At 40.5% G+C, this 12,385-nt stretch overlaps 1 protein-coding gene across 4 annotated transcripts in view; it reads left to right on the forward strand.

The window, feature by feature from the left end:
• The window catches only part of LOC124163820 (facilitated trehalose transporter Tret1-2 homolog), an 80,052-nt gene extending 77,579 nt beyond the window's left edge, over positions 1–2,473 (forward strand). For all 4 annotated transcript variants that reach the window (XM_046540923.1, XM_046540929.1, XM_046540944.1 and 1 more), the window contains one exon: positions 1,428–2,473. In XM_046540923.1, coding sequence (XP_046396879.1) covers positions 1,428–2,029 — 602 coding nt within the window. In that variant the 3' untranslated portion in view covers positions 2,030–2,473. The remainder of the gene's footprint in view (positions 1–1,427) is intronic.
• Positions 2,474–12,385: the final 9,912 nt, after the last annotated feature.

Here is a 12,385-nt window from a genome sequence, read left to right on the forward strand (position 1 = left end):
GCCTTCTAATGTTACATTTCGCCGCCCGCCCTCTCCTGGGTTAAATGCATTTTCGCTTGTTCCGCATATAAGTTTTTTAAATAAAGAAGACGTATTACGAGACAAAATGTTGATAAAATTGCTTTCATTTGTAAATTGATCCAATGAAATTTTGAAATTTAACCATCACTGACGAGTAAAAGTGACCCATTGATACATAAAGGATCCAAAATTAAATTTCAATGCCAATTCATTTAACTAATAAGTTTTATTTCCTTACTTCCAATTCATTTTTTCAATATATTATCCTCGCTGCAGAAATCTTTCTCGCATCCGTGCAGATAAATTTATGATAATTTATACTTTTCATCATTACCATTAGGAGTGCAGTAACTATTGGCTACCAGCATGTTTCAAATACCAAGTGAATCTTTCGAAAAACCTCTGCAAAAGTGCGAGGTGGCACAGGAAAAAGAACTGCCCCCCCCCCACCCTAAATGTGTGATTTTCACACCCCTGCGCCTTAGTCTGGGGTGAGCTCTGCCTTCGCCTATCCAAACCTTCCTTCCCCTAGCAGCAGACGATATCCAATGGATAATTAAATACGGTTGATGCATTCAAAACACGTTGTCATTACACGATGGATAATTTGATAACTTTACATAGATGTTATCTATTTGTAACATCCACGATGAGTTGTAAAAATAACATTACAGTGGCCTAACTAGGAACAGGTAGGCTTTGGGGGGGAGATGGGATGGCCTGGTGTGGCGACCTCCCCCCCCAGGCAACTTTTTCGGAAAAATTTTTGAAAAGTGACATGCCTGGATATACATTTTCCATCATTTCGGCACTAAAAATTTAACTTTTAGCAGATGCAGTTATTAAAGGTCAAAATTGGGCAATAGTTTTAAAAAACTTTTATTTCTCAGAGGCTTTGGGGGGATCTATCCCCTCATCCCCCCCTCCCATGGTTACGTCACTGTATAACGTTACATAGATATCCAAGATCCAACACCTCATCCAATCACTTATCACAAACATCCGTGATATTGAAGAAATTTTTATTCCAAACAGTACTCTTAGAAGGCAAATGTTCTGTATAGAATTGAAAAAAAAGATGTTTTGTCCATATGTCTGGGGATTACCAAATACCATGTTCAGCACACCCATTTTCTACTCATTAGATGTTGTGAAGATACCTAACAGATGTTGTAATATGATCCTCCATGTCCACTGTTGGACATCTGTGCAATGTTTTTTGGCGGGTCGTTTGTATATTTGACAGATATCCATGCAATGTTAACTGGATTAACATGGTTATTGTACGGATGTCACATGTTAATGCCGACAATGTTGCCTGGATATTGTTGCGATATTGATAGCTGCTTAGGTCAGGTTGAAACACAGAGAACTTCGTGAGTAATCAATTGCCGTGTTCTTCCCAGGTGCCATTAACGCGACGGAGACAACGGGGAAAGGAATTGGCATTCCAGCCCAAGCATGGGTGCCGCTCATCTCCCTCCTCGGCTACATAGCCCTGGCCACCTTGGGCTTCCTTACTCTCCCGTGGGCCATGATGGGCGAAGTGTTTCCCAACAGCGTCCGAGGCCCGGCCAGTGGCCTCACCTCAGCCCTGGCCTACGTCATCAGCTTCGGGATCCTCAAGGCGTTCCCGGGGATGGCCGCTTCCCTAGGCGCCCACGGTGCATTTTTCGTTTTCTGCGCCTTCTCCCTCCTCGGCACGATATTCGTCACCCTTTGGCTGCCCGAGACCCAGGGAAAGAGGCTGAGCGAAATAGAGAAGGACTTCGCGGAGGGTCCGTGCCTGCAGCTCTGCCGGAAGACGAGGTTCGGGGAGAAGAAAAAACCGCTGCCAACTCGGGACCCGTCCGTGACGGTGATCCCGGAGGCAGACGCGGAAGACCCAACGCCCCGGGAGCTGGTGACGTTGGTCGCGGACCAAGAAGCGGCCAACTCGGAAGAACAGCCTTTGCAGACGGCGGACCAGAGGCAAGACGTGCCGATGGATGGAAAGCTCGACGTCTGAGGCGATGTTTTATCAACGCATGAGTCTGCAGGACCGTGCCGGATGACCCAAGTGCTGTTTCGTGCTAGAAAAAGAATGCACCAGTGAATGAATTTGGTGACGCATACAGGGTAGCGAAGGCCCCGGACCAAAGATGAAAGAAGGTCAAGAATTTTTTGATGTGAATCACATTCGCGTCAGAGACGTTTCTTTTAATATTCTCCATTTAAGGAGAGCAAGGAAGGAGGATGCTATTGAAAAGTCGAATGTTCGACTGAGAAAAACGTTGTTGATTTGTCGTCAAATCTTTATTTTTCCTTACTGGAATCCTTAAAATCGAAGGAATAGGGAAGGAAATCAAAAAGAAGTGTGCTTTATGTGTGTGCATGAAAGTATGTACTTATGAACAGATAAGTGCAATATATTTTTATCGATTTTTTTCGAAATAAAACTTATTCTTTTTTAGACCTGAAAATCAATTGTCCGCGAGCAACACTTGGAAAAGGAACTTTAAAGTTCTTTTGCCAACGAAGATCTACTACCCATGAAAGAGCGCGGGGATCACGAATTTATTGGTCCGGCATGATCCAATCCTGTAGAGGAAATTATTAGAAGCGTGTGTGTCAAGCGCGATTTCAACCCTCATTGGAGCGCAATATCGTACGATTAATATTTCCTCTGCACATCTTCGATCAGTGGCGGCTCGTGAGTCAAATGCCTGGGGGGGCGCACTCCACCGGGCACCACTCCACTTTTTTAATATTTCGTGTATTTTATTAAGTTTTTACGGCAATCTAGGAATAAAATTTAGTAATGCCATATGTTCCGTTTTTTTCAACAAAAATACCTAGTTTTCCTAATAAAGCTTGATTAATAAATACTAAATGCGGTTCTCTCTCTTCTCTCGTTCATGCGGATCCGCTTAGTCCGGACTCTCGATTATACTGATCAATGATCTTGAAGAATAAAAATATAATTGCTGCGATATTTTGCAAATACAAACGAAAATACGTAACTTTAGGTTTTAGCGCCTACATTCTTCGTGCGGATATGCCCGCAATACACTTATGTTGTTCGTTTTGCAATCATAATGCGTTATTTGTCAAATCTATTCGACATTTGCAAAGATTTAGGTAGCAATGACACTTGTAACACCTGAGGAGGGAGGGGAGTGTCACTGACTTCCACTAGGCAACAAACACTACTAGAATGCGCGCGCTTTGCTATTGTAGATGTAAACTTTGATTGCGGTGTTCGCGTTGCTTCTTGAATACAGTATGATTTAAAATCGATAATTAAATATTTCTCACACATTTTTAACAAAATCTGAAATACTCACATGCCTTTAGTTATATTGCACAAGTCCATTCTTCTTTCCTTTTGTCCAGCAAAGTGATCAATTACACGTTCGTTGAAATCAGCGCCGGACAACAATTTCTTTCCGATTGAACACATAGCAAGGGCGCTAGTCTATAAATAAACAAGGGACGACACAAAATGAGCCGACGAAAAATACGACCAAAAAGAACAAGGTGCCAGGACACAGATTTGGGGACAATTTTTCCCTATATTTCCCTAAAACAAAAACGAGCACTGTTGATTAATTCAAAATTGTCTTCTTGAATGTACACTTAGCACTAAGAAACTTCTTAATCGGCAATTAAGCACAGTTAACTCCTCAAAAATGATGTCTGAACTCATTTCACTCCGTTCTTAAGGAGAGTCTTGCGTTACTATAAGGAAGACTCAAGGGAGATAGAAGTCGTGGTCCACAAATGATGATTCAGCTGAGGGAGGAATTTAAGGTCAGCAAAGGCACTCAAGCAAACAAAAGACGTCACGCACCATCTCCTTGAGTCTAAGATTCATATGTGGCAAACACACGAAACACCAACGGGTCGCACTTGGAATAACCATGTCTTCGAAATCATTGCCATGATCAGTGGCGGCTTGCCCATAAGGACTCTCGGACGCCGCCCCTCCCAAATATTTTAAAAAGTAAAAAAAAATAATATCCATTAATTTATAATTATACATCTAATTAATCAGAGTGTTTTTTCAGTCGCATACATCGAAAGCGTAGGAAAAACACGAAAAGAAATAGCGAGAGAAGTTCGTATTTGTAGCCGTGGGGCGCTGGCCAGAACGTCCCAATCCATCCCCATGCAGTTGTATGGAGAGTGGTAGTGGTGGGGGCCGCTGGTGCTATGACGCGTCTAACGTTGTGTCTTATGGAAGTCTTGGGACGTCGTCCGAGAATGCGCAGAGCGACGTGTGAGTTGACATCGCTGCGCAGGCCGGCGGGCGTATAATCTGGCGTCTACTTGGTGCTGCCACAGAAAAGGGACCTACGGAATCAGAATGGTCACTGTACTGGGTGTAGCTATACGATTTTAATTTTAAATTACTGGTAGGTATTGCTACAGAAAATAAATTATCTCATTATGCTTGCGTTTTTGGGTGTTTGAATTCCGGAACACATAAAATCCAACCAGTTAAAGGCCGTATTGACGTAGGAAAACTATTCTCGAGTATTTGCCACAGTTCTGTTATGATTACGAATTTCAAGAACCTTGGGGAAACTAATATTATAATATTTAGGCCTTAACAATGTATTCATATCTTCCCGACTATTAGAAATGCGGAACTTATTTTTCAGATGAATTTATCAAAAGGCCTGCAGTATTGGGAAAAATCAGTTAACATTCCCTACTGATTTATAATTTAAGAAATAGGTGCGTGCGTGATAGGGTGAAGGATTGAACATGATTTAACCCGTAAAACGTGACTTTAAATAGAGTCATTCAATGAATGCCAAGAAGTGCCGCGTACAATGCACCTTTTGTGTGTAGATTCATAATTTTTCTAGCCGTCCTTGTTCTATTAGTTCATGTTCACCTAATTCCTCAGCTGCAGAGCGGTAGCTGTCTGACGGAAAATGTCCACTTGGGTCTGATTTAAGTGGCTACGAAGAGTTCATATCATGGTGCGGAGATCCTTACAGCTCCCTTCTCTCTGTGGCTCAGAGTCGTCTTCTTTTACGATCTAGAATTTATTTTCTATTATATCATGGCAATTATTTCGAAGACATGGTTATTCCAAGTGCGACCCGTTGGCGTTTCGTGTGTTTACCACATATGAATCTTAGACTCAAGGAGATGGTCCGTGACGTCTTCTGTTTGCTTGAATGCCTTTGCTGACCTTAAATTCGTCCCTCAGCTGAATCAGCATTAGTGGACCACGACTTCTATCTCCCTTGAGTCGTCCTTATAGTATGATAGTAACGGCAAGACTCGGAAAGAACGGAGTGAAATGAGTTCAGACATCATTTTCGAGGAGTTAACTGTGTGTAATTGCCGATTAAGAAGTTTCTTAGTGCTGTGTGTACATTCAAGAAGACAATTTTAATTAATCAACAGTGCTCGTTTTTGATTTAGGGAAATATAGGGAAAAATTGTCCCAATTCTGTGTCCAGCCACCTTGTTCTTTTTGATCGTATTTTTCGTCGGCCTATTTTGTGTCGTCCCTTGTTTATTATAGACTAGTACCATTGCCATGTGCTCAATCGGAAAGAAATTGTTGTCCGGCGCTGGTTTACGTGTAATTGATCACTTTGCTGGACAAAAGGAAAGAAGGATGGACTTCTGCAATATAACTAAAGGAATGTGAGTATTTCAGATTTTGTTAAAATTGTGTTTTTAATTATTGATTTTAAATCGTATTGTATTCAAGAAGCAACGCGAACACCTCAATCAAAGTTTACATCTGCCATAGCAAAGCGCGTGCATTCTAGTAGTGTTTGTTGCCTAGTGGAAGTCAGTGACACTCCCCTCCCTCCTCAGGTGTTACAAGTGTCATTGCTACATAAATCATTGCAAATATTGTATAGATTTGACAAATAACGCATTATGATTGCAAAACGAACAAGAGAAGTGAATTGCGGGCATATTCGCACAAAGAATGTAGGCGCTAAAACCGAAAGTTACGTATTTCCGTTTGTATTTGCAAAATATCGCAGCAAATATATTTTTATCCTTCAAGATCATTGATCAGTATAATCGAGAGTCCGGACTAAGCCGATCCGTATGACCGAGAGTCTGCATTCTGCATTAAGTATTTATTAATCAAGCTTTATTGGGAAAACTAGGTATTTTTGTTGAAAAAAACGGAACATATGGCATCACAAAATTTAATTCCTAGATTGCCGTAAAAACTTAATAAAATACACGAAATATTAAAAAATTATGACCCCCCGGTGGAGTGCGCCCCCCCTAGCATTTGACTCACGAGCCGCCACTGGCCATGATATAATAGAAAATAAATTCTAGATCGTAAAAGAAGACGGCTCTGAACCACAAATAGGAGCTGTAAGGATCTCCGCACTGATATGAACTCTTCGAAGCCACTTAAATCGGACCCAAGTGGACATTTTCCGTCAGACAGCTACCGCTCTGCCACTGAGGAATTAGGTGAACATGAACTAATACAACAAGGACGGCTAGAAAAATGATGAACCTACACACAAAAGGTGCATTGTACGCGAAACTTCTTGACATTCATTGAATGACTCTATTTAAAGTCACGTTTTACGGGTTAAATCATGTTTAATCCTTCACCCTATCACGCACGCACCTATTTCTTAAATTATAAATCAGTGGGGAATGTTAACTGATTTTTCCTACTACAGCAGGTCTTTTGATAAATTTATCTGAAAAATAGGAACCGCATTTCTAATCATCGGGAAGATATGAATACATTGTTCAGGCCTAAACATTATAATATTAGTTTCCCCAAGGTTCTTGAAATTCGTAATCATAACAGAACTGTGGCAAATACTCGAGAATAGTTTTCCTACGTCAATACGGCCTTTAACTGGTTGGATTTTATGTGTTCCGGAATTCAAACACCCAAAAAGGCATGCATAATGAGATAATTCATTTTCTGTAGCAATATCTACCAGTAATTAAAAATTAAAATCGTATAACTACACCCAGTACAGTGACCATTCTGATTCCGTACGTCCCTTTCCTGTGGCAGCACCAAGTAGACGCCAGTTTATACGCCCGCCGGCCTGCGCAGCGATGTCAACTCACACGTCGCTCTGCGCATTCTCGGACGACGCGACGTCCCAAGACCTCCATAAGACACAACGTTACAAGCGTCATAGCACCAGCGGCCCCCACCACTACCACTCTCCATATAACTGCATGGGGATGGATTGGGACGTTCTGGCCAGCGCCCCACGGCTACAAATACGAACTTCTCGCGCCATTTCTTTTCGTGTTTTTCCAATACTTTCGATGTATGGGACTGAAAAAACACTTTGATTAATTAGATGTTTAATTATAAATTAATGGATATTTATTTTTTTTACTTTTTCAAATATTTGGGAGGGGCGGCGTCCGAGAGTCCTTATGGGCAAGCCGCCACTGTCTTCGATACACTGGAGCTGTCTTTCCTTAGCATCTGGATGATGATGGGATAATTGCAAAAAGCCACGGTTTGGCAGAGGCTAGGGAAATCCTCTTCCCTCCAGGGGGTTGTGATGGAACATGGATAGACTTACTAAATTTCAAGCTATATGTACTCTGGCGAAAATGTACCGTTTTTAAAGTAGAATAGAAACTGAAATAGGAATTATTGAGAGCGATGGTCGGCTGGTCAGCAATCGCCGAGGGCCGCGAGTTTAGGGGGCCCCCACAAAGCACTCGTTCATCGAAGCGTATCAGAGAGAAAATAAGTAAATTAAGAACAAGATTAATTGAACCAAAGTTTTTCTGCAGTTATTAACTTCCAGCTTTTCTTTAATTTCTTTATACGTACTCAGTGCAAAAATATTATATAAAAGAATAAGTTGAAAATAAAGGTGTCAAAAGATAAAAGAAAATCTCATGTTTTTCGAAAGGGTTACTTAGAGGCTTATTTTTTTAGATTTCAGCGCATTTTCAAGGAACGAATTCACTGAACGGGTAATGGAACCACAGTACATTATTAAATTTTACAAGCTGTGAAATTCTCTCTTTTTACAGTATTTTTTTCGGACGGAATCGCTAATTTGTGTTCATTATTATATAGTTTTCAAGGGCCAGAATAGCGTCAAAATTCATTTCCGGACATGTAATTCCCTAAAATTCCCCCGTAAGGAGTGCCTTATCCTGAGCCCCAGCTGAGGGCCCCTAATCACCTTAGACCGCCCCTGTGATGAATATTAAACCGCGTCGCAATGTAAAATCGAATGTGACGGAGCAGTAAACATTTGCTCTCGGCACAGCATTGACCTCCAATGACGGCATCGCCTTGTTTAGTAATCTCGTCGATATAAATATAGATACGTGACCTTGAGCGTCTATATTTTTTCCGGTTGCATTCCAGCAAATGGACATCCCATCGTCGCATACTATCTACGACGCAGAATAGATACGAGGTGTCTCCAAAAGAACACTTCGAGAGAAAACCCTTTAAGGCCTGCGGGCCGCTGACTTTGTTGACTTACAAACGAGGGCCGCATTTTTATAATACTAAAACTACGTGATCTATAACTATCAATAATTTCTCACAATATTTTTAGTAAATTAGCTAAGAGTAACCAGCGGCAGTAATTCGCACTATTTAGTTTTAGTGGAAAATATTGATAGTTATAAGTAGTACTAGCACGTGCTGGCCAGAGGTGGATCCAGGATAGGGTCAAGGAAGACACTAAGTGGGGGGTAATCTCACAGCAGTAGTGGGGGTCCGCACCAAAAGTACCACTCTATCTAATATAAATTGGATAGCCAAGGGGGGAGGCTATAGCCCCCCTTGCCCCTCTCTGGACTTGCGACTGGATTGTAACATATCAAAGACATGTAAATGAAAAATAGGGGGACTATTGGAGTGATGGTTACAGGGTTATATATAGTGGTGGGGAGGAAAGCCAGCGAGGGGTAGCTTTGGTATTAAACGGGAAGATCGGTAGGCATATGGTAGGAAGGTGTATTTTGAAAAAGCATTTGATAGGGTGAACTGGGTAAAGTTATTAGATATTCTCAAGAGAATAGGTATAGCTTGGAGGGATAGGAGACTGGTTCGTAATCTATACATGTCCCAGACTGCACAAGTGAGGGTAGCGGATGGAAAATCTGGGTGGGCAAGCATTAGCCGAGGAGTGAGACAAGGCTGTCCTTTATTGCAGCTGCTTTTCAACATATATATGCTAAGAGAAGCATGGGGCGAGTTGGAAGCAGGAGTGAAAGTGGGAGGAATGATGTTTAAATCGGTAAGGTTCGCAGATGATCAGGCTCTGATTAGCCAGTCAGCGAGGGGACTGCAGGCTCTAGTGGATGCGTTAGACGAGCGGTGCGAGGAGTATGGGACGAGGATTAATCACAAGAAGACTAAGGTAATGCGGTTTTGTAAAGCATCGCGAGCGAGGAATGTGAGACTCAAGATAAAAGTTGATGGGGAGAAGCTCGAGTAGGTAGGGCAATTCAACTATTTAGGCAGCACATTAGAGGAAAACGGATGCAGTAGTAAGGACATCAGGAAGTGAATTGCACTTGCAAAGTTCATTAACAGGAAGGAGCTTCAGAGAGGATCATTACGTAAGAGTTTAAATAAAAGATTAATGAAGGGTTTGATCTTGAGTGTAGCTCTCTGTGGTGTGGAAATGTGGACACTAAGGAAGGAGGACGAGACAAGATTGGAGGCATTCGAGATGTGGGTATGGAGAAGAATGGAGAAGGTGAAATGGGCAGAGAGGAGGAGAAACGACGTAGTACTGGACATGGTGGGTGAAGAGAGGCAGCTTTTAGATGAGATATGTAGGAGACAGAAGGTATGGATGGAGCGAGTACTTGGCGGGGAGGGGATATTGAAAATGGTATTAGAGGGTAAAATGTTAGGGAAATGAGGGAGGGGAAGGAAAAGAATAGGATTTTTAGATAGATTGAAAGGGAGTAGGCCTCATCTGAAGTGAATTGAAGAAGGCGGTGCTGGGAGGAAAGGGAGGCTCCCAGATCACTTCTTAACTACTCCATGGAAACTTACCTTAATCGGTAGAATAATATAATCAAATAGCTTACTATGAAGTGAGCTGTATATTCACCTATATAAACCTACCTTAGGGTTGAAGCATCAAGTAAGTGAATAGTTACACTTGAGTGTTCTTTAAACTAGGGGAGAAGTGAGGGAAATCTCGATGTTGCCTGAAGGTGCCCATCTTAGGGTGACAGGGTTGTGCTTACAAGTGAATATATTTATTGTTTCATGAAAAAAGGATATAAAGAAGTATGACAATGAAAAAAATTTTTAGTGCGAATTTCTCAAAAAGTCAGAAGAAAAATTGGCATGAATTTTTTAAGGAAAAAAGTTCAAATTTTCTCAATGACGCAGGGATAAAGTAATTTCAGTTTTTTTTTTACAGAAGGTCAAAATAAACCCTTGAGCACTATTCATAACCAAAAGAAACCCTCAGACCCTAAACTATATCCATTATGAGAGATCAGTTGACATGATTGAAATACATTTTAGCCATTTACAATAACCCATGGAGCTGAGATTCTGTGAGTTTAAGTAATTAATGGAAATTGAATGTTGCAGAATATGTACGTCTAAATGAAAACAGATAGAATTTTTTTAAGTAGCTTCTGCATTAATCACACGGTACATACCTAGAAATTGGCAACAACCTTGAAATATTGGAGAGCATGAGAATTACACATGCTGTCTATATGTAGACACAGGAAGTGATCAGAATATTCATAAAAACTATTAATCCACTGATAATAATTCTTTAATTTATAGCATTTAAATACAATTTTCAGGAGTAATTTGTACTTAAAATATAATTGAAATGTATTTTTCTGAGGGTCATAAGATAATGTACGTGTATTTTTTGAGCTACATTAATAGAGAAATCCATTTGGAACTATCATAGTGAAAAATTAAATATAAATTAATACAATTTTCACAATTAAAAGGCTGAATTGGAAATCATTCAGCAAAATTCACATACATACTTTTTTTTAAGTACCTAACAACAGAAGAACTGCACTAGAATACTATTATTAAGTAGGTACGTGACACACATGTATTCTGAAGAATGTGAACCATCAAGAAATCCATGTAATACAGATATCTTGGCTCAATTTTTGCAAGGAATTATGTATGTGGAATGGCATAGCTCACTTTGGCTCCAAAAGTTTTATGCTTGGATTTGGTGGATGGTGGGGAAATATTTTCTGTGGAAATAAAAATCGTTTACATTCAGTGGTTTAAAATCAATAGTCCTTTAAGCTGTCTTCACGGTAAAATTATCAGAGAACAACATTTTCCTGTAGGAAAGGTACATGACACACAATGCAGTGGGGATTGGGCAAAAGTAGCAAGTAATGTCAGTATCTTTATGTGGCCCTATCTCTGAAGGGTCTGAGACTTGAATGTGTCACCTCTGATGACTTTAACTGGAGGCACTAGGTTAGCCTATTAGTATTTTTATTTAGGCTTAGCGGTTTGGTTTGAGTTCACGTTTTAAAGACTAGCCAACTGAAAATTTTCCATCTTACATTATCACACCATTTATATGCAGCAAATGTGACTTACTTTTTTTAAGGTTCTACATTGAAAACGGATTTTTCTAGCATAATCCATCAATATCAATCAAATTATAATGTAAACAATAATAAAATGTGGTGAAGCATTTCAACTGCTGGCTTGGCTTAAATTGGCATATCAAGTACACAAAATCTGAAATGAAGTTAGGCACTTACATTATGTTCCTCTGGGAATACAACACTAATTCCAGAAGAAGAAATAAGTACAGGAAAATAAGATTGATGGATGATTTAGACAAACTTATGAAATATTATATGTTGCAAGGGAAAAGAAGGCACAAAAAACAAGATGCTGATGGCGTCCTTAAGCTATATATAAACAGAAAACAAGTTGGCGTGGTCTTAACAGTTGTAATAACACAATAAGCCTTGTGAAGTTCTGGTCATCAGTACCTCATTCATTCATACCAACAGTCCATTATGGTCCATGAGTCCATGTTCACTACAAGTCTTTCACAATAGTAATGAACGGACATATCTTGTGCTCTCCTCCTCAAACCACAGCCTTGACTCACAATGAAAGTTTTGCCGAGTGTAGCAGTTGCCTAACAATTGTGCAGAGTACTCCTTGGCCACTAAATGTGGTCAGTAGACAGTGATTTGTGGTACACATTGGGAGGTATGTCATCTGTGCTGTACCACTCTCAGCAAGGCTGACAGCATATGGAGGCGAAGTTCTAATTTTGGAGAAGATACTCCAGACAAATCCTTGGGTGTCAACTCTCTGATTGACATCACTTCCACTGCAGCTTCTTCATCAATATTGAAGGAATTGTAAGATTGGGTG

Source organism: Ischnura elegans, chromosome 1 (assembly GCF_921293095.1).
Source record: "Ischnura elegans chromosome 1, ioIscEleg1.1, whole genome shotgun sequence".
Lineage (NCBI taxonomy): Eukaryota > Metazoa > Arthropoda > Insecta > Odonata > Coenagrionidae > Ischnura > Ischnura elegans.